At 56.7% G+C, this 21,505-nt stretch overlaps 2 protein-coding genes across 4 annotated transcripts; both read right to left on the reverse strand.

Moving 5' to 3' along the window:
- Positions 1-1,258: 1,258 nt before the first annotated feature.
- Positions 1,259-11,885, reverse strand: MED16 (mediator complex subunit 16). 2 transcript variants are annotated; one of them, XM_082495261.1, is made up of 15 exons: positions 11,681-11,885; positions 10,889-11,080; positions 10,362-10,469; positions 9,983-10,152; positions 8,638-9,069; positions 7,620-7,725; positions 6,791-6,946; positions 6,243-6,454; positions 5,759-5,965; positions 5,101-5,311; positions 4,765-4,898; positions 4,164-4,356; positions 3,694-3,910; positions 3,214-3,297; positions 1,259-2,085 (listed from the first exon to the last, which is right to left on the reverse strand). In XM_082495261.1, the coding sequence occupies exons 2-15, from the start codon at positions 11,022-11,024 to the stop codon at positions 1,959-1,961; spliced, it is 2,493 nt and encodes an 830-aa protein (XP_082351387.1). In that variant the 5' UTR covers positions 11,025-11,080; positions 11,681-11,885; the 3' UTR covers positions 1,259-1,958. The 2 variants fall into 2 exon arrangements, with proteins under 2 accessions (XP_082351387.1, XP_082351386.1); XM_082495260.1 differs by lacking the exon at positions 11,681-11,885 and having other exon boundaries at positions 10,889-11,292.
- Positions 11,886-12,660: 775 nt separating this feature from the next.
- R3HDM4 (R3H domain containing 4) lies at positions 12,661-21,336 on the reverse strand. 2 transcript variants are annotated; one of them, XM_082495549.1, is made up of 9 exons: positions 21,234-21,336; positions 17,759-17,913; positions 17,466-17,584; positions 16,294-16,417; positions 15,724-15,809; positions 14,337-14,422; positions 13,843-13,898; positions 12,970-13,103; positions 12,673-12,803 (listed from the first exon to the last, which is right to left on the reverse strand). In XM_082495549.1, exons 1-8 carry the CDS (start codon positions 21,275-21,277, stop codon positions 13,000-13,002), a joined length of 774 nt encoding a protein of 257 aa, XP_082351675.1. In that variant the 5' UTR covers positions 21,278-21,336; the 3' UTR covers positions 12,673-12,803; positions 12,970-12,999. The 2 variants fall into 2 exon arrangements, with proteins under 2 accessions (XP_082351674.1, XP_082351675.1); XM_082495548.1 differs by having other exon boundaries at positions 12,661-13,103.
- Between the last annotated feature and the right edge of the window lie 169 nt (positions 21,337-21,505).

Genomic DNA, 21,505 nt, shown 5'->3' on the forward strand with positions numbered 1-21,505 from the left:
AGCGAGCAGTAGCAATCACACATTAATTAAATAACCCCAAACCTGTTCTCTGAGAAAAGGAGATCAGCGAGGGCCCAGGTTGATTACAGTTTTACTTACAGGGGAAAAGAGCCTTAACAAGAAGCTGTAGTTTCCTAATTAGCCATTTAATTTTCCTTAATTACTAGAAGAATAGCAAGGCAGAGACCAGCTCCATACAGCAAAACATTAAATGGAGCTGAGAGATGGACTCTTTGCCACAGCTTAATTTTTCACTAATAAATGAAAATGCAGCTCCAGAAGGAAGGGAATATATAAAAAGGGGCGCGTTCTCTCCCTTGACTGGTCTCTGGGGACAGCCAGGACTCGTCTGGCTGGGCAGGAATTTGGCCAAGCCACAGATCAGCCCAAAGCATCTCCATTGAGCTTTGTCAAAGTGCACCGGTGTTTAGGTCTGATTCTGGAAAGGTGCTGAGCGCCCTCAGCCCGGTTTGATCGCAGAAGAGGCGCAGGGCAGGTCTGCCCCGGAGCCGCCTGCTCCAGCCCAGTTCCCAGTGGCCACGCGCCACTGGGCAGGTCCTTCCCCACTTGGGCTTCCAGCAGCCACGTGCCTGGGAAAACCTGGAGCAACCGCTCGAAGGAGCTTCTGCTGTCTGTAATCTCGAAGCTGTGCTGCACAATGAGCCAGCTACACCCCGACTCACTGCAGGGCGGGAGCCGGAGGGCTCTCCTCGTGCAATTAAAAGCCCACCCTAAGAACTGACGGACCTCAGAGAGCGGAGCAAACACATACCAATAGCCCGGGTCCGTCTACAGACCGAAGTCAGGACTACCACACTGAGCAGACGCAACAGCGCTAGCACCGTGAGCGTGCAATTTCTAGTGAACAAGAGTGTTCCGTGAGGTGTAGCTGAGCACCATCAAATGAAGGCAAAAGGCTGATGCAATTTACTGACCTTGGGAGCAGTACAGAGCTGTACACGAGGAACGCTCTTCCCCAAACAGGCTGAAGTGTCTGGATTTGTCTGGAGACTTACAACCATCCTAATGACTTGATGTCTTCTCCTCTTGTGTCCATAATAACCTCACAGAAGCTTGAAAACATTAATTTCCCCTTCCAATTTTGCAAACAATGGCAGCTCCTTTCCTAACAGAGACGCAACTAGCAGGGCTTGCCCGCTTCTCTTCTGGCCGTGCGTTGACTGTCCTGGACAGGTGCTGCATGACCAAAGTCACACGAAAGACCACTGAAGTTCTGAAAACAAACCAAACATTCTGTACAAAATTAAGGGAACTTTTATTTACAAAAGAGCTGCTGGTTCAGTGAGAGCCAAACAGGGGGTTTGCTCCAGGGAACAAGAGTCTTGTGTTCCTGCTCCTCTGGAGGGGAAAGAAATGGCCCCATTAAAACACAGACAGGTACGACGGTGAAGTCTCCCATCAGAGGGGCAAGTTTACTCAAGGGACGGAGAAGCACAGGGAAATGGGGAGTAACCAGCCCGTGCTGCGCTTACCAAGCAGTCCGTAGCAAAGGATGAACACGAGGTACCAGGTATTTGCTCCCCTCTCACCGGGGACTTCGTCAGTTCACCCCCAGCCACCACCCGTCACCACTCCTGGCCCAGGGAAGGGCTCCGCCGGGGTCCGGCCGCTCCGCCTGCTCAGCCCGGAGACACAAAGGCGGCCGGGCGCTCTCCTCCCAGGCCCTCGGCCCCACTGACCCCGGCAGGGAAACCTCCGCCGTTCCCTTCCAGCTCTTCCCTGTACAAGAGGAAGAGCTCCCTCCCCTCTTTCTCACAGCAGAAAGATCGATGCAAGAAAAGCAGCAGCACTCGGCTGCTTGGCGGCGTCTGGCAGGCAGCACCAGGGCGGTGCTTTCGGAGAGCTCAGGAGAAGAGCTGCCGTTCCTTTGTCCCAAACACCTCCAAGGAAGGAAACTCTGAGCAGCTCTTCTGCTTGGCGCCCACTGTCCCCTCCGCTCAGGAATAGCTGAGGGGCATCCTCCTCCACAGCCCCCCACACAAGCAGTTCTTGATCCAGCGCTGCTCCCACTGTTTCACCGCTGTGACTTTGTTTGGCGATTTCAGCATCGTAACACAGCCGCACCTGGAAAGGAACCGAGAGATGTAGCCAGGCCCAGGAGACACAAAGCCCGGGAAAAAGAGCCAGCGCTGCTGGGGCGCCTGTGCCACCACACAGGGAGCAAGGAATCTGAGGAGGAAACCAGCGTTTGTCATGGGCAGGTGATGTTTGTGAGCGCTAAAAACCAGCTGAAACCATGCGAGCAATTATCTGAAACGAAGAGAGGTTATCTTGGAACAGAAGGCTGTCTTCAAGCAACAGCCCCCAGCTGCTATTTATACATAAAACAGCAGACAGTCATCTTGTAAAAATGATCTGCTACAGAGACTTTCTATTAAAACCAATAATTAAAGCTAATTCAATCACATGATTAGATGGATGTTTGCTCCCTGCACCATTATTTTGAAATCCAGGCTCTTTTGTGAGGGTGGATGAAGAGGACAGCACAAAGGGACTTAAAACGCAGGCCTCGTTTGAAGGACAACCCCAAAATGGCACCATGGATACTGTGATTATTTCCTCTCACCAGCTCCTCTCCAAGAGCACAGGTAGTTTTATTTAAAGACCAGACCTGCAAAACAAGCTGAGGATCTCTCAGCACTTACAAAGACTCCTACAGGCCAAACTCTGGTCTCCATTTGCCTGTGCAATCTCACCGCTCTCAGATTTTTTTGTTAAAGCAGTACCGTATTTATTCCATGACACCCAACTCGGCCCTTAGACGAAATGCAGTTCAATCACTGGCAATGACGGACATAGCAAAGTCTCACAGAGCTGGGGTTACTTTGCGCCTGGCAAAATAGTAAGATTTTTAAGCTAACAGCCATGCTGCAGTGATACAGCAGCGGCTATATCGAGGCAGCGACGCTGCTCTTCGATGAGCACTTTAAGGATCTCGGTCTTCCAGGTTAAGGATGCCATAAACACAACCACAACTGCTTTCTTCCAATGCAAGGGGCCAGTGCTGTACACCTAAAGCCTCATTAGAGAGGCAGCATTTCCTCCTGCAGACACAATTAACGTGAAATGTTACTGGGATGCCAGCTAGGACGGTAAACAGAGACCGAAAGAGCTTTTGAATGACAAAAAGAACAGTTTGAGCTTCTGCCAAGACCTCCACTGCACTGAAGGGATTACGCTTGCAGCGCTTACCTGGTACATGACTTGCATTCCTCTGTTGGGTACGCTCCTAAATGAAGCCGCCTCAGATGATCGATTTTGGGCTGTCCAGGTGCCCTGGGTAGGAAGAAGAATGGGAATTTTCTAGAACATCGCTTTCTAAAAGCTGTTTCCAGGACAGTGAGCTGCGTTTCAGTGGCCAACATGACACAGGCTTTGACTACTTCGTCCATCGAGTGCCACTCAAGGCCGCATTGACATGAACCTCATCACAAACCAGCATTTCCCCCCCTCCCTGCACCATCTCTTTTCAATACTTTCAATTTCTCATTGCAAGCTAAGAAATGAATTCAAGCAGAGAGGACAAACCGCTCTTGGGTCACACCAGCAAGCAGACGAGCCAAAAAACACAGGCGTCCTGAACACACTGACCTCTCAGAGCTGCAAAGGGATCCCAAAACCTCCCGACACCCTCTTCTCACCACACCCCCTATTCGTTTCAGGTCTCTGTACCTGACAAAGGCATCAAACTGGGAAGAGACTGTGTGACCAACGAGCCCAGGAGCTTTCCCAAACTGCAGTCGGACAAGCTGTTTGTTCTGCAGCTTGCTGATAATGCCATCGTTGATGGGCAACCAGTCAATATTGGGAATGAGCAACTGGCTAGGTAGGAGGCAACATTCGTCTATCAGGGTATCATCTGGCTCCGTGATGTGATTTTCCTCGCGACCTGCATGGAAAATGAAGCAAAGAGAGAGAACCGGCATGATCTTTAAATTTCTCATTTAGAGATGGAGAGAATTGCGTGCAGTCTCCTCCTCCATCCGCCAACACAGCACAGAAAACAATAAACTTGGCAGCTGTACTTGCCCTTTCTAAACACGACAGACCCACTCAGAAGTGACTCCCCGCAATTATTCCTTTCACACACAATCCACGTTATGGCAGGATTCTTTTGTTCAGGGAAACCGGCAAACACTTACAGCACAGCCAGAGTTTCGTTAGGAGCCTGAAGAGGAGGGACATGCTGTCCTGGGTGTCAGAGGTTGCTGTGTAGACGGGGAGGCAGCTTGGCTTCAACAGTCCCCAAATACGGATCACCACCATCAGCTCCCTGAACATGCCCAGGGAGGCCCCGTCTCGCAGAAAGCTGTGTCCCGGCCGCACAGGGGAGCCCTGCGGAGGGGAAAACCAGCTGAGATTGGGACTCACACACAGCCTGCTGGAACCACTGCTCCATTTTCAGGCAGCTCCTTTCTTGAAGCACTACACAGCCTGCAGCACTCGCTGCCAGAGCATGCTGTGGAGGTCGGAGGCATAGAGAGGTTCAGAAAAAGCTCAGACAAGTCATGCAGCTACTGAGTCTGCTTCTCTGAAGGCAGCTGCCAGTCGCTACATCGCTCACTTCCAGATGGACACTGAAAGGACCATTTTGTATTTCTGCTGTTTCTTCCGCTTGTCTTCCAAGTGTCTGTTTCGACAGGAACACTGGGGTTGTCTGTGACTTGGCTAAAGCCACCCGAACACCGCACACAGATACTATTTTGCTCCTCTGGGTCTGTCCTCAGCACCACAGGCTCTCACCTGGTTGGGAAGACTGGCCAGCAGATAGAGCACAAAATCTCCCACCCACTGGATGAGCTGCTGCAGGGACTGCAACGTGGTCATCTCCAGGACAAATTCCTCTGTCTTCAGGTTAATCATCACCTTGTCGATGTCTGAAACAGAAGCAAGACATCTGGCTCAGAGAGAAGATGGATCCAAGCTTCACCTCCTGTCTCTGCCAAGAGAGGTCACCCTCCTCTTCCTCAAACCCAGGGAGTTACTATTGAGACCATCACTCTTTATAGGGAACCTAAAAGGGGAACGATCTGATACAAAACGCTCAGAATGCAGTGCCTGATGTATGGCAATCACTACCTATATCTGTGATCTTGGAGCAGATCTCGGTGAGTCGGTCCCCAGGACTCTTGTCCGGGGTGTTCAGGAAGTGTGGGCGTAGCAGCGATTTCAGGGTGCAGCTGATGGCGATCAGGAACAGCTTCGCATGGTAGTCACACACACGGGCTATTGTGCTGGAGGAGAGCTTGCAGAGAGATGCCTTCATGGCAACAATGCGTGTGGAGAGGACCTGATTGACAGAGAGACACCAGGAAAATACCGAAGTAAAGGCAGAATTAGAATAAGCTCATTAAAGCAAGCTGCTTTATTCTTTACTCTCTGTTTCTGCCACATGAATGACAGGAATAGCAGATACTGCTCTGTGCATGTGAATACTGTTCTGTGCATGTACAAACAGTGCTACTGTTCCCAGAATCTCTGCCAAAAATAGACTTTACCATCTCACAAGAAGCTTCCAACAGGTAGAGACCTATTAATGTTAGTGAAAAAGAACACTGCTTAAACAGAGGTTCTTCACACCTCAAGTAGCGCTCGAGTAGAGTATTCAGAAACAGCACAGCCAGGCAGTTAGAGCCGTCTGTCTTCTGAGCACTGGCAATTATTACTCCCTCCTCCCAGTCACCAAGAGCCCTCCACATGCCCACCCTCTGCAGTACGCCTGGGAGCTCCTGCTGACCTGCTGCAGGGCCGCGTTCTGGCGCATATACTCTTCATGCAGCTTCTCCACCAGGTTCTGGACCATGTTGGGTTGGACGTGGAGAAGGATGTCCCACCAGTCGTAGCCAGTCACCATGCAATACTCCAGCAGGAACAGCAAGTGACGGAGGGACATGTTCATGTCCAGCACGTGGCCCATGGAGGGGGAGATGCGAAGCATGCTCAGCTGAACAGAGGAGGCAACAGAAAATCATATCAAGAACCGGACTGAAAACATTCCACAAAGCTGTAACACAGCACAGGGCCAACTGCACCTCATTCCCGACCCAAAGATACAATTCCTGCAGTAAGAGGATACATCCCTTCTTGTTTAACATGGGTCACACAGCTGGAAGTAACATTCCCAGCGTTTTCGTTTTTCTGAGTGCTCCATCGCCTCTTAGAGAGGCAAAGAGCCCGGATGAGAAGAACTAACGCACTCGCCCCATATCAGAGCACAATACCTTCCCATGACTATCAATGCCAGCCAAGGCCAGAGATGTCCAGGAGAGCTGCATGGCTTTGAAATGAACCAGGGGACCAGCAGTTCGCTGCCTTTTGATAGCCTGCTCATCCACTGAGCGCTGGGAGGAAGAGCCGTAGAAGACGGCCATCATTTGCAAGGACAGGCGATGCACAATGTGGACACTGCCATCGTGAAAAGCCAAAGCCAGACCTGGGGAGAGAAGACAACCGAGGCTGAGCAAGCGACTCCTCCCGGTACAACCCAGACCTCGCCTAGAGAAGCTGCTGCCACTGAAAGCCCAGACGGCAACACAGCACCCAAAAGGCTGTGGGCTCGCAGGCACAACCTTATCTTGAGGCCACATCAGCACTTCAGAGATATGCATCTTCACAAGGAAATCAAATGGCTAGGAAGGTACCAAGGTCTTCCTATAAGCATTTCACATGGTTTGTTCTGAATTCTTCCTTCAGCTACACTTTAGAAGATGAAGAAGGTAAAGTTTCAGGCAAAAGCTACATATTTAGGAGAAAGACAATAGAAACTTACCTAATCCAGGGAAGAATTTGGTGTCATTCGCTACCTTCAGATCAGTATTGGTCAGGGAGATTGGTAACTTGGGCAGAGCCACAGCCGAAACCCGATCCAAGTCATTGGTGGCGGAAAGAATCCGCCATTTCAGTATCATGGGTTGTTTGTCTCCAACTTTGAAAAATAAGTAAATAAGTGAGACACCTCTCCCCAACGAGATCAGAAAACACCCGCCCATCAATTTCTGCCCACGCTCCCCCTCCCCAAACAAGTGGATTACAGATCAAGCACTGAGTATTTGTTCATTCTACCAGACCAGTATGTTTCCCTCATACTTCCCTATTTTTTTCTGATCTCAGTAATTGTACTTGTTTTGCTAAGTCTCTTTTGATGCAAGGCTCTGCTGGTGGTGATTAAAAAAATCCTTACGTACAAGAATCCTTTATATTTCACTGGAAGAAAATGCATAATTTGATTTTGTTATATATGAATTCAGGTGGAAAAACCATGCAGACTGGATAGCCTGATGAAACTAGCTCTGCTGTACAATCTTTTTCCTTTAGAAGGCTCAGCTCGCTCGGTTCGCAGCGGGAAGAGCAGTTGCACAGCATAACACAGAAAATGTCTTTTATTGAGTGAAAGTAACAATCAAACCACTTCCTGGAAACCAGCAATTTGTTGCCTAAGATGCAAACAGATGGAATAGAGCATGTGACTGAGAACACCTGAAAAATAAATACGGGATTCTGGATAATTCCATATATGCGATAATGGATTTGAGAACCTGTCTTGCATTTTCACTCAGACCTTGCTCCTATTTTTAAGAGTGTCCGGTGCAGAAACTCACCCACAGGGGAAATTTGCTGAAAGATATTATTGACTGGCAAGCCCTCTTTCCGCAGCGACCAGCACTCCACGATGCTGCTGTTTTGGTTGGAAGCACAAAGCAACACCTGCAAAACAGAAACCCATACTGCAACCACACGCACAAACTTCACAATAGGGAAAGACACTACCCCGTCCCATTTTCCGCCCCTCCCTCTCATCATTTCGAGGATCCTTCTTCTAATCAGTTTATATTCCACCAGCGAAAAGCAGAGGATTGTAACAGCAATATGTAATGGTGAAGTCCCTGGTTGCAGCTAGAAGGAAAGAGAGGCAGAACTCTGCCATGGCTATCACAGCCTGCGCCTCTCCACATCACAAACGATCTCGTCTCTCACACGCCTGTGACCTGCTGGTGTCACTCACAGACATCATAAACCACACGTAAAGGAAAGGGCAGGAACTGAACTGGCTTTGAAGCCAGAGCAGACACTGTGTTCTCCAACAAGGCACTCCGTCCTAACCAGAGGAGAGAGAAGGGAGGTTAGGCTTCATTGAATCACTTAGCTTTCCAGAATCATATTATCAATCCCCTGACAAATAGAGTTAAGCTACTAAATTAAGTCACACAGACCAAGAGCTCTAAGTGTTCTGGAGAGGGGCTGCTTTGAAGCTGAGACCTAAAGATGAAAGACTTCACATCCCAGAACCTCCCGGACAGCCCAGCAGAGCTCCCCTAACAACCAGTGCCAGATCCAGAAAATAAACAAAGCAAAGCGTAATCAGGCTAACGAAGGACAGGGCTTTTCCACGAACTGGAGGGCTCAGCCATTACAGCCCCAGACCTTTTAAGTGCAGCCTGCGTGACAGCGAAGCTGAACTAGCAGCACTTCCAGAAACAGCAGCTAGAAACGCAAAGGGCATTGCAGGACACAATTGTTCACCTCCAGAACCATGCAGGGAAGCCGCCAAAGGTGGAGCAAACAGCTCTTTCCTTGCTATTCATTTAACTCCTACTTGCTTTAACAGCGTATGCTCACCTGCTCTGACATGTCCCGAGCAAGGAATTTCAGGTGAGTGATTGCTGGGTATTTGTCTTTGCGGGCAGGGTCCGTGGTGCAGCGCATGAAGAGGGAAGGCAGGATTTCAGTGTCAATTTTGCATTTCTCATTCACCACGCTGACACAGACTTTGTAGAACTGGACAGGGGAGGTGCTGCTGCCATCAGATGTGGCCACCACGATGTTCCCCCCACCAGTGAAGGCAACATCTGCCAAGGCAACGCGACAGCGGAGGCGGCACAGGCTCTCTGTGGATGTCAGCACCTGCCCGTTGGGCTTGAGGAGAGAGACCGTCACCAGCCCACTGATGGTCACAGCAATCCATCCCTCCATGGGCTTCCCACCAAACAGTGTCAGTGACGGAGAGAACTTGACCCTGGAAAACTTCTCACCAAAGTTCGATGCTCCAGACTGTGAACAAAGATCAACAACACAAAGACATTTGCACTCGATATCCACAGCGCGCTCACAACTGCGGAGCTTTCCTCGTTAAGTCACTGCAGCACGGTCTGCAGAGCTGAACAGAGTCAGATGAGGGCACCAAGCTCACACACCCAACTCTGCTACATGACCCTGGAAAGGCCCCTTCGCCCCCACGCCAGAGCAGTTTCAAGTGCGCAGGCGGCAGCAGGAACACGCCAGCCCCCTGGCAAAGCTCTCCGAGCACCCCAGACACAGAGCTTCCACCTCACTCATGTGGACTGAACCTGGAAGACCGACACTCCCTCCCCCTTTCTGGGGCCAAATCCATCTCTGACACCGACCCGCTGCACAACCCTTTATGCCCCTGTGCCTTGGCTTCTCCAGTACTAAAGAGAAGGAAAGGCTTCTTTCTGTGGGACACCCTAAGAGTTAATGTTTAAAAAAGCATAAGTAGGTAACTTCTTGGCAGACTTGCTCTTTTTGAGTCTGACAGAATTAGACACATTTCTAAACAAGCAGCGTATTTCCATACACATACAGCTCTCGTTTCCCAATCTCTGGATCAAACCTCAAGACCTTGAATGCGTTTCTTCTGGAACGCTACTGGTAGGCAAAAAAATGCTTTTATCTCTATTTTACAGCCAAGGAAACCGAAGCACCAGACTAAGGAAGACATGCTTAAAGCACCAAGAGAAACAAGGCATCCAACCCCCGTTGAAATTCAGCAGGAACTAGGAACCTTGACTTTTCTTTTTGACTGGAAAAATTCCCCTGCTTGACTTGCCCAAGGCCACGGAGGAAGCCCAGAGCAGAGAGAAACACAGACAGGGGTTTGCCAAGTCCTTTGCTAACCACCCGGTCCAGCCTTCCTGACCGGATCCCCTGCAGAGCTGGGACAAACCTTTTCCACGTGCAGAGCCAGCTTCACGCCATTGTGCAGCCAGGACAGGGCCACAACCGGGTCCCCTTCCACCATACTGCCCACGGTGTTCTCCCAGCTGTTGGCCAAGTGATCGGTCATGCTCCAGCACTTGATGTGGCCGTCTGCATCTGCCGAGAGCAGCCTGGAGCCTACGACATGGACACCTTGTAAGAACCAAGAGGTACGGCCAAAAAAATCAACCAAGAAATCAAACCAGTGCAGTTTGAATGGAGACAGCCAATTCATGGCTGCGAAGCAACAAACTCCCTCTCCACAACAAATTGTACACCAGCATTTTAGGAAATGCACACACTTGAACAGCGGGACAGAAGGGTAACGAGACGGGATCCAAGCTCACCTGACTGATCCCACTCCAAACAAGTGATGACTTCAGTATGGCCAGAGTTAACGGAATAGACATCCCACGGATGCTCGGTGTCAATGATATGGACCATATGGGTGAGATCTGCACAAAAAGATAAGTGAATCACCATCCCTGGTTACCAGCTACCCAGCTGGCATTTCTAAACCCTCGGGGCCTCAGCTGGTGCAGGGGAAGACAAAAAATATTTTCCATCAAGCAATTTTGGGAATGATAACAACTGTGCTTGGCAACTCAGGCAAGGTACCAGATACCAGCGCATAGCTTGCCCTGTTTTAGCAGTGAAAGAACCACTCCCCAGCGAACAAAACACCAAATAAATCTACATAATGGAAGGAAAAGAACGAGCACAAGTTTCCTGTGTTGATTAGCACAGGTGAGAGATTTTAGGGTCAAAGCAGAGCACAGGCCGTCTGGCCCAGCGGTTCCTGATGGCAGGACTTGCCTAAACGCACTGGGAGTTTCCAGGAGATGTTACCCAACCTCCCACAAGCATGCCGTACCTTTTTCCTCCTCATTTTTGAGGTCTGTGGTGAAAGCGATGAGGTTCCGGCAGGACCACGCGCACACTAAGGGAATGGAAGGGCAGTGGTTGCTTTTTGGCTTTTTCTCCCACTCGCAGACATAGGCCAAGTCCATCGCGCCGCTGGCCAAGCCCGGAAACCCCGCGGAGAGGGAAAGGGCGCTCGCTCCTCCTTGGAAGGAAGAAACAGCCGATTCCACGGGTCAGGGGCCGCGGGCAGAGCCCCGGTGACACCGGCACCCCCACCGGGACCCGCCCAGGCCCCGCCGCGCCGCACCCCCGGCACCCGGGGGAAAAAGGGCAGCAGGGCCCTGCTCCCGAGAGGCAAGCGGGGACCCCAACCCCGGGCCGGCAACCCCCAGGACGCGGGTGGGGACAAACGCCGCACCGGGACAGGCCCCGGCACCCCCCGCGGCCTGCACCTCCCGGCGGGGGGAGCGGGGCCTGCCGCAAGGGCGAGGCGGGGGAAGCCCCGCCGGCCGGCGGGGGGAGCAGAGGGGGTCCTTCCGCCGGGGTACGGACCCCACGGCGGGGCCGGCTGGGGGTGGGGGCTGCCCGGTCCCTCACGGCGGGGGGGGGGGGGGGGGGGCAGCCCCACTCACCGGCCCGCGCCGCCTCCCGCCGCGCACCAGGACCCCGCCCCGCCCCTGCGGGCTGCCCGCCGCGCGCCTGCGCCCCGCCCCGCCCGCTCAGGCAACGCCGCCGACAGCCCGAGCCGGGGCGCTGGGAGGGGAAGGGCTAGTCAGCGGCTCTAATTTGCATGGATGCTTACCCAGAACCCACCGGGCCACAGACAACAAATATAGCCTGTGGATTTGGGAAATTTTGGTGAAGATGAAGCAAAATGAGGGTTTTTAATATCGAGAAAAGTGGAGCGACTCTAAAAAGAATTTATCCAGGTCAGAAAAGCAATCACTCTATCCACATGATGCCTGCTTTCTGGAACCTTAAATACAGCCGCGGAAGGATCTCGGTTTGTGCTCGCTTCGGCAGCACATATACTAAAATTGGAACGATACAGAGAAGATTAGCATGGCCCCTGCGCAAGGATGACACGCAAATTCGTGAAGCGTTCCATATTTTTGGGACCGGCCCACACCCGCCTTTTGCAGGTGGCGCCATAGAGACACCCCCCCCCCACCCCGGCCCCATCCACACGCAGAGACACAGCCGGAGCCTGGGAACACCCTGGTTTATTGTTCCTGAACACTGCCCCACACGAGCCAACGAGGTGTGGGGTGTGCTGGGGGGTCCCCAGGGGCAGAGGGTGCTGCCACAGCAGTCCTGGGGGGGCCCCGCTGCCCCCTGCCCAGCCCCAGCAGGGACCCCCAGCTCACCTGTGACGAGCCCCGTGAGCAGCCCTGTAAACTGCCCCCACAGCAGCCGCTGGGCCGTGCGGTGCCGTACCCCTCCAGCACACACACACGCATATATATACACACATGCACACATTAAAAACCATGGGCTATATTACATTTAAAACCAGCCTGTCCCCTGTGCCGCAGGGAACAGGGTGCTGCTGACACACCAGCATGGCGAGAGCCCCCGAGGGGGCCGGCAGGGCTGAGCACCCCACGGAACACCCCACGGCAGGCGCAGGACGAAGCCAGGAACGCGATGGCCCCCAGGCCCTTCCGCCGGCTCCACGTCAGCTCAGCGCCTGCAGGGAGCTGTGTCACTGCAGAAAAATCTGGACCAAAATCACCCCATGAGCGTCAGTGCCAGAGGTGGGTTTGGCCCAGCCCGATTATTTTTAAAAGCACCTGGGCTATAAATAGACACACAAACAGTTCCAGGGAGAGTGGCTCTGGCCGGGAAGCAGCGTGGCAGATAGGCACCTGTGTGGGCCATGCCTGGCGCCCGGCGATATCTGGCAGTGCAGGGGTCCTGGTGCCCTGGGGGGAGCACAGCACCATCAAGCCTCTGCTCTCGGAGCAGGGGAAGGGACGAGGAGGGGGCTGGTCTGCACTGCGCCCCGCTCGGGCGGGGGTCAGGCAGGCAGCAGGCCGGACCCCAGGGGACGGCGGGGCTGGGGGACGATGGAGGAAGCCTTCAGCGCACCAAGCGAGGGGCAGGGCGACCCCCGGCGTATCAGCTCATCTGCCCCAGGTAGTCTGAGAGCAGGAGCTCGGGGGGCAGGAAGACGCGGTGTCTGTTGCTCACTTTCATTTGACGTTTCCCTTCGATGTCCGAACCTGGGGGCGAGAGAGAGCAGTTAGTGTGCCACCGTCCCCGCTGTGGGTCCCAAACATGGCCTCGCCAGCCCAGCCACCTCCCCGCACCTCGCAGAGAGCACAGGTTCCCCTGTGCTTGGCAAAGGTAACTGTCCCCCCCCATCCCCATCCCCCTGCACACGTCCCTGCCGGCACCATGGGCTCCACATCATTAGCGCTCTCATGCTGTTTTCCACCAGCAGCTGCTAATGAAATGCTCAGCAGCAAAGACTCCTCCGCAGGGACAGAGCCCGGTGCCTCTCCTCCCCTGCCTTGGCAACAAGACCTTCGAGGGAAACCTGTGGGCACAGTCGCCCTCCGTGGGAGGAGGCAGCAGCCACAGCAGAGGCAGCCCCAGGAGCAGATCTCTTGCTTTGGGCTACCCAAACCCAGAACCAAGAGGAGAAATGGCAGCACTGCTGCGAACGAGAACCCCATCCTCGGCAGACCCAGGCCTGGCCATCACCCTGGCTGCTGGGCTTCAGCCCCCAGCAGCAGCCGATGCTGCCCACCCGTCACCAGTGCTGGCGAAGCAGCGTGAGCACAGCCGAGGCTCCTGAGGAGCTCGGGGCAGCGGAGGCAGGAGAAGGGGTTATCTGTGAGCCGCAGCGCGAGGTGGGGCCGGGAGGAGGGAGGGAGGAAGAGGCTGCGCTGGAGAGGAGAGATAGTGATGAAGAGAAAAACAAAAACCAAACCAAACCAACAAACATGAGGTTCTTACTGGCAGAGACAAGGTCCATGTACTGGCAGAGCGCATGGAGCAGGAGTCGCTCGAAGCTGGGGGAGATGGGGGACAGGGTTAGAGCCGACGCATCTCAGATCTGCGTCTCCCGAGTGTTGCCCTGCCCTTATCCTCCCACGGACCAGAGACGGGGAGCACAAAGTGCCACAAGCCCCTGGGCAGGGATCCCCCAGCGCATCCCTCCCTCCTTCGGGGGCTCCGCAGGGGCTGGGCCAGGCGAGTGTCCCCAGCCGGAGACCCGAGCCGGGCCAAGGGGAGGCCAAGGGGTCTCCCCTTGGCTCCCAGAGCCCCTCTGCAGCCTGGGGCAGCTCTGGGGCGCAGGGAGCCCAAGCAGAGCGCCGCCCTGCATGGCAGTTTGCTAACACCGTGGTGAACAGGGGACCCCCGAACGTGGGGCACGCACAGCTCAGGACCCCGACCTCCACTCCGTGGGGAGCAGCGACACTCCGCAGAACTCGAGAGGGGAGAAATACCTGTTGTCCATCAGTGCTGTGTAGACGGAGTGAGGCGTGACAGAGAAGAAGGCCAGCAGCTCCTCCTCCAGGCCCTCCAGTGTCCCCTGCAAGGAGAGGCAGAAGCTGTCAGTGAGGAGAAGAAAGGGGTGGCCGGACCCTGCTCAGACCCACAGCAGGCAAGAGCAAGGAGCCCAGTGAGAGGAGACAGCGCTTGCCATGCGTGCCCCAACGCGGGGCAAAGCCGCCTGCCCCATACAGCTCTGTACCCCTCGCAGCGCCTGCGTTTTGCCTTTGAGGAGCTGCCGCCCCAGCCGGGGCCAGACAGTGCCACGGGCACTTTGTCACCACAAGCACCTTCCCCCGCCACGTCTGCACAGCCCCAGCACGACGGGGACTCCGACACCTGAGTTCCTGCCAGCAGCTCCCAGGCAAGGCGTCTGGATGGGAGACAGCAGGAAGGCACCAGGAAAGGAGACAACTCCCCTCTCCAGCCCCCGAAGCGGGGAAGAATCCAACCCCTGCCAACTCCGTACTGCGTGTGCCAAGGGCTGGCATTGTCCCTCATGCTCGGAGTGGCGGCAGCCAGGAAAGCCTCGTGCCTCGCATCTCCTTTTCTCCCGACAGGCAAAGATCAGCTCAATGCAGCTCTCCGGAGCACTGTGACCCCAGAGACAAGTGGCAGAAGCAAGTCTCATTTGAGAACAAATTGAGCAGAAGCCAGCGGGCAGGAGGAGCTGAGGCTGCTTTTAGAGACTCTAATTAGAGCAAGAAAAACAAACAGAGCAGGAAAACAGCACCACTGAGAAGAGGGAGCAGGGAGCCAGGCACCCCCAGGGCCCAGGAGAGCAAGCGTCTGGGCAGGCGGCACAGCGCAGGGGCTGCGCGTGGCAGCTCAGCTCCCTGGGCCAGGCGGCATGAGGCCATGCTTGCCTCTCCGTTCAGGCTTAATTGTCCGCTCAGCAGTTTACGCAGTCAAAATGCACTCAAGTTTTTCCAAATAGCTTTGCGTGAACCATTCTGAAGACCCCAAAGGCTCCGCTGCTGCCCCTGTGGGCAAACACACTGGGTTTCCCCTGTCACCTGCTGCTCATCGAGCAGAGACTGGGAAACAAGCACGTAAGTGTCCTGTAACTACCAGAAAAATCTGAACTGAGCCCGGGAAACCCATCTGCATGGGGAGCTGAATGTCTGTTTATAATCAGCCACCACTGCAGAGGTCACACGAAAACTGGAGCACATTCCCCAGGAGCTCATCTGAAGTTCGGCACTTGTCTGGCTCAGTGACCGTGCGTGAGGTCAGGGGACAGCCCTCGGGACACAGCTCTGGATGAAGCTGTGTATGGGGCGCTGGCAGCCGGAGCCCTGCCTGCCCCAGCCCCGCCACCCCCAGTAGCCCCCAGCTCACCATGGGGATCCGGCCCCGCTTCAGGGTGGAGCGCAGGCGGCGGCTGATGCGCTGGAAGCACTCCTTGGGCGTGTAGGCAGGGTGCTCTGGAGCCGGCGGAGAGAAGACAGAAGGGACTCGGACACAGTTCACACCCCCCGGCACCCACAGATGGCATCACCTCTCGGAAGGAGCCCAACGCCCCCCTCACCGCCCTGGAGGACCCCAGCTGGCCACATCCTTCACTCCTGGATCTGCACAAAGTCACCCCCGCGCCAGCAACACCCTCCCCAGCCAAGGAACATTTGGAGGGTGCGAAGATTTGGGGGTCTGCAACTGGGGATGGCTGCTGTGCCCATCGCCCCAACCACTCCCCACTCCCACAGACCCTCCTGAATCCGGGGAGGGGGTCTGCTGGGCATAACTTCCCCCTGCAGCACCTGAGGGGTTAGTTCAGTCACCCCCTGGCCCTGTCGTGAGCAGGTGGTGCAAGGAGCAGGATGCACTGCTCGGGGAAGAGCGTCCTTCCCAAAAAACACGCAAGGGAGGAAAGGGAGAGGCTCTCCCCCACCCAGTGTCCCCTCCCAGCACCTTTCCACTTGTCCTCGTTCTTGACGGGCAGCTTCCTCTTGTGCTTCTTCCTGGCCTCCTCCTCCAGGTAGAGCAGGACTCGCTCTTGCTCTTCTCCCGACCGGTTCATGAAGTCGTTCCAGATCTGACAACACAAGCCACCAGGCACCATTGCAGAGGTCTCTGGGGAGCCCCCGGCGATGCACGGCCACCCTCAGAGCCCCCCTGGCACCCCGAGAGCCTCCTCCTCACCCCCCAGTCCCCAGGGACGGCCCAGGCAGCGCAGGAACAGCAGCTTGGAGAGGGGAAGGAACAGGGTTGGGCAGAGCGTCACAGAGGAAGACCACGGCAGACAGGAGCTGCAGCAGTGACGACCTTTCTCCGTGTCTCTCCAGCTCCTGATCATCCATTACAGTTTGTAACAACCGCTTTGGGAGGAGACATGGATGTAGCACTCAGGGCCAACATAAAGGTGTTTTTTTGAAGGTTACCAGGAGTCCAAGTGCTGACACGACAGCCCATCTGTGCAATCCAGCCTCAAACCCAGGTCTACATCAGGCTTCCGAAGCCTGGCTTGAGTGAGAGAAGAAGAGCTCTGAGGAGCCAAGAGCGCGCACACAGACCACGCGGGTCGCTCTGCGGCCAAAGCCCTGAGCATCACACACAGGAGAGAAGCCAAGTTTCAAAACGCCCAGTTACAGAGCTGGTATCGCAACGCCGGCCGGGCAGCGTGAAGCAAGAGAGGGGTTTGGCAAGGGGCCTGTTTCGGAGGAAGTGCTGCAGCTCACCCGGCGTTAAGTCGCTCTGCAGGTACAACGCTGCACGTTGGGGCACTCGGCAGCGCTCCGGGCACTGCTGGCGCAGCAGCAGCCTCCACTAAGCCGGCCTGGCCAGGCTCTGAGTGGGACCTGGCCCCTCGCAACGCACATTTGTGCAGATCCTCCGCAAGAGGATCTGCCTGGAGATCCCCCACCCCGCTGGCTGCAGGACCGGGGTCCCCGGGACCCTGGCACAGAGATGCCAGCCCCGACTCCAACACTGGGCAGGAGCTAGGGCACAGCAGCTCAGGCCAGGGAGGCAGAGGGCTCCTCGGGCTGGAGGAAGAAGGTACGGACACCAGGTACTGCCAGAACCGCACGTGCCGTGCCAGGGCCCCCCCAGTGAGCCCCCAGCAGGCGGGCGGCTGCACCTACCTCCACATAGGTCTCGTTGTTACAGGCCTCGGTGAAGATGCTCGGGGTGGCGGAGTGGGCGAGCTCTCCGTCGTCGCGCCCGCATTCGTCTCGCTCCAGAAGCGTCATCAGGTAGCGAGCTGGTGGGAAAAGCAAAGCCCCCAAGAGGGGAGGTAGCACCCTCAGAGAGGCCCTGCACCCCCAGCACTCCCCCTTGCCATGCAGCGGAGGGTTTAGGGCCAGAGGCCACCTGCCCTGGGGAAGAGACCCAGCCCAGGAAGAGTCAGCGCTCGGAGCCTGCCCCGGATCCTTACTGTTCTCCAGCCTCTGCAGGCTCTTGCGCCCCTTTGCTCTGGGGATGAGGTCCGAGTTGCGGATGGCTTTGTTGATATAATACTGCTTTCTCTTGGAGGGGGAGAACCTCTTGGACGGGGAGTCCTCCAGCGGGGGCAGGCAGTCCTCGATCCTCCTGCAGGGACACATGGCAGAAGGGACTGAGCCCACCTGAGACCCCCAGGGCTTGGGGCAGCTACAGCAGCACGAGGGCAGGGAGCTGCTGCCCACAGCGGGGATGATGGGGGAGGCAGAGCATCAGCCATCAGCGTTAGTGCAATAGGCACCGCTTCCTCCTCCATGGGGCCCTGAACCCCTCCGGTCACAGCCAACAACCTCACGACGTGCTACGCTGCTGAACCACGGCATGTTCCAAGGCTTGGGCCTGTTTAAAGCAGCTGCGCAACAGCAGCTAGATGTTCTGGGTAATTAACTCCACCAGCACACAAGGCAAGATGAAGAGATTAATTTCTGCAGAGGCAGAGGCTGTGGAGGGACCCCGAGGTGCCCCACGCAGCCCGACACCCATTGTACCTCGCATTTGCCATCACCCAGCCAGAGTGCACCGCTGGAGCCACCGGCACCGTCCTGCCACGCGGCCTCCACAGCCATCGGCAACGGGCCATATCAGGCGATCACCGAAGGCAGTGGTAACACCGCCCTGGCCATACAATTACTGGCTGGGCCAGCTCTTCCCTCCAGACCGTTACGCTGCTGTGGCTGCTCCCCACTGCCCCCCGCAGCCGGGCGCTCCCCTGCCCCAGCAAGGGCTGGTTTCACTGGCTCTCCATCCTCTGGGGATGTGGATGGTGGGGCCCGGAGCAGACACCGGCCACCCCAGCACCACCAAGAGTGGGCAATGGGCAGTGAGCCTGCCGGCCCCAGAGCCTTCACTGCCACAAAGCTACAGCCACCAGGAGAAAGACTGCACCGCTCCCAGGTACACCCAAAGGTGTTTGCCTTCTGTTAATAACAATTCTATGGTCAGGGCGTTACTTAGACACATGCGCAACTTGGGAATGGCCATAACTTCGCTGACTTTGTGTGAAAACTAAACCAAGTGATGAGCTAGAAGTTCACTCGGCATTTAACGCAACCACTTTGGTTTCAAAGTTCACTAAAACTCCACCAGAAGCAGGAAGTTTCACTATCTTTTCACTTGTTCTGTGCCCACTTGCTAAGGTCTCTGCATCACAGCTTCCCCTCCGGTTTGTGTGGGTTTCCTTTAGCACAGCAGAAGGTGGGCGAGAAAACCAACACCACCAAAACAAACCACCTGACACGACCGTGCGGGCAGGGCTGGCAGGGGAGCAGCAAGGCTGCCCGCCGTCCTCCCTGCCACGGCAGCACCACAGTCTCACCGCTTCCACGGCACAGTGTCCCCGCCAGGCACGGCTGTCACCGCCATGTCCCCACTGCGTCCTCTCCTTTCCCTGGGGCTCGGGGGAGACCCGACACCGCAATCAGGTGCTGGCACAGCCATTCTCAGCAGCCAGGGCAGAGTGGGCTGCACCATCTGATTACAGCCCGCCAGCCCGGGAAGGCAGCCAGCTGCTTACCCACACCAAAGCCTTGATTTTATTCCGCCCCACCCCCACCCCCCCCTTCCCCGAACAGGGGCAGTGACGGGGCCTCTGATGCTGGGGCGAGGAAAAAAACACCTCTCCCCCTTCCAGCTGGAGAGAAAACAGTGACAGAGGTGGCTTTGGAAGCAATAAAAAGGACGCACGTATCCCCAGCGATGAGTAACAGACGGGTGGGGAGCTGTAACCCAAGCTGCAAACAGAGAGCGACCAGTGCTCGCGGATCAAGTTTTGATACAAAGGTGGCGAAAAAAAAAATAAAAATAGAGGGAGTCACCTTACCACCGGCCCCAGTCTGGAGGTTTGAGTACACAGAGCTCGGCAGCTGGGAGCCTGGCACTACCAGGAGCCGTCACGGCTCACCGGTGTGGCCCCAGGACGGCTCCGCCACAGAAACAGCCCTTCAAAGAGAAGCAGTCCCAGGCAACGCGCAGTAGATATTTACCCTGTTTTCATAGACGGGGAAGCCCTAACTCAGGGCAGCGAGACAACGGTGAGGGCTCATCCTCCAGCCTCCGCTGGAGTGGGAAAAAAAGATGTTAAAAACAGCTGTGCAAGTGACACCAGGGTGGGATCCCCCACTCCCAGCGCAGAGACCCCCCTGTCTAGCACCCAGGCTTGGGCCTCAGGGCAGGCACAGCCCCAGCTCCTCAGCCGAAGGACAGGTTGCTGAGCCACACGCACCTCTCACTCCCCAAAGCCTCCAGGGCCATTCCTGATGGTGCCAAGGCTGCCTGGTGCATGCTCATAGCCTGGCACCCTGCCTCGGTGCCCTGTGCTGCCACGTCTGCCATTCAGCGCTGCTGCCTCTGCCCACTGGCACTTGGCAAAGCTGCAGAATTGATTTCCAACACGGGAGACTCACAGGTGACGGTGACCTTAGGCCTGTGCCAGCAGAGCCGGGCTTTAGAGCGTTGGGCGCCCGGCCAGGAGCGAGCAGCCGGTCTCGGATGAGCTCCTCTTTCAGCTCCACATCGGTAACTTCAGCATTGGGATCCCTCCTGTGCATGCCACAGCCAGGCTGCCACGGCCGCAGTGACCCCGAGGGAGCGGGCTCCCAGCAGAGCCCCCCCACGGGGCCGGAGCACACTGACCCCGGGGAGACGGGCCCAGCAGCTCCAGGGCCACCACACAGAAGCTTTAGCAGCTTTTCCTCCACTTCCCGTTTCCAGAAACGAGAAGCCCCTCGTTCTCTGCCAGGAGACTTTTAACCAGTTCCCATTATTTATTGTTTAGTGAGCGGGACGCGGCACGGAGGCTCAACGCCACCACTGTCCGACAGCACTGCTGCTCCGGGGAAGCGCAGCCGGGCAGAGACTGCGGGTCCCCGGGTGCCACAGCCCGGCTCTCGGCAGCCCCATCCCAGGCCCTCTGCCACAGCGGGGGACAGCGGGCTCAGGCTACGCTCACAGGCCCAGTGGCCCCCAGCCCAGCCAGGCTCCCCACAGCCCCGGCGCCCACCGGGACCGGCTCCCCCCCGGCACATATCTCCTCCGGCCCCAGTGACCCCAGGGAGCACCCGTGACCTTCAGCGGGGTAAACAGTAATTAGCCCATTATCCTAGTCACAGCCTCCTGCCTCTGACACAGCCGCCGCCGGCTCCCCCGCTCCAGGCCGGCGGGGCAAAAGCCTTCCCGGGGCAGCACACACGCCCCCCCACCGCCGCGGCGACGTCGGGGTCCCCTCGGGAGAAGCGGGCCCCCCCCATCCCAGGGGCGAGGAGCCGGCGGGGGGAAGCGGCGAGAGGGGAGGCGGGGAAGGAGGGAGAGGGGGCCGCTGCCACGCTGACAGCGCGGAGGCCGCAGCCGGGCCCACGGGCAGCCCCTCACGGCCCCACGGGCCCGCCCCGCCCGGCCCCGGGGCCCGCACTCACGGGTAGGGCTCCTCCAGGCCCGCGCCGCCCCGCAGCACCACCATGGCCCCCTCAGGCCCGGCCCAGCCCGGTACTGGCGGCGGCGGCGGCACCTCCGCCTCCCCGCGCCTCCCGCCGGAAGTGGCGTCAGGCGGGCGGGGCCACAGGGAGTCCCGCCCCGGGTTGCTACGGGGGGGGGGGGGGGGGGGGGGGGGGGGGAATCGTGAGGGGTGTATGCGGAGCCCCCGGCACCGGGGCTCAGTGGCTGCCGGAGCCCCGGGGGCCGCGGGCCC

Source organism: Vanellus vanellus (genome assembly GCF_965231255.1).
Source record: "Vanellus vanellus genome assembly, chromosome: 25".
NCBI lineage: Eukaryota > Metazoa > Chordata > Aves > Charadriiformes > Charadriidae > Vanellus > Vanellus vanellus.

Coding starts and splice junctions, on each gene's coding strand:
- MED16 (XM_082495261.1), bottom strand. CDS start 11,024: ATGGACTTGGCCTATGTCTGCGAGTGGGAGAAAAAGCCAAAAAGCAAC. Junction 6,947..7,619: donor TCAGCAAATTTCCCCTGTGG/GTGAGTTTCTGC, acceptor TATTTTTCAAAG/TTGGAGACAAACAACCCATG. Junction 6,455..6,790: donor CAAATTCTTCCCTGGATTAG/GTAAGTTTCTAT, acceptor TTCTCTCCCCAG/GTCTGGCTTTGGCTTTTCAC.
- R3HDM4 (XM_082495548.1), bottom strand. CDS start 21,277: ATGGTGGTGCTGCGGGGCGGCGCGGGCCTGGAGGAGCCCTACCC. Junction 17,914..21,233: donor GGCCTGGAGGAGCCCTACCC/GTGAGTGCGGGC, acceptor GTGTCCCTGCAG/GAGGATCGAGGACTGCCTGC. Junction 15,810..16,293: donor GAACGAGGACAAGTGGAAAG/GTGCTGGGAGGG, acceptor CGCCGGCTCCAG/AGCACCCTGCCTACACGCCC.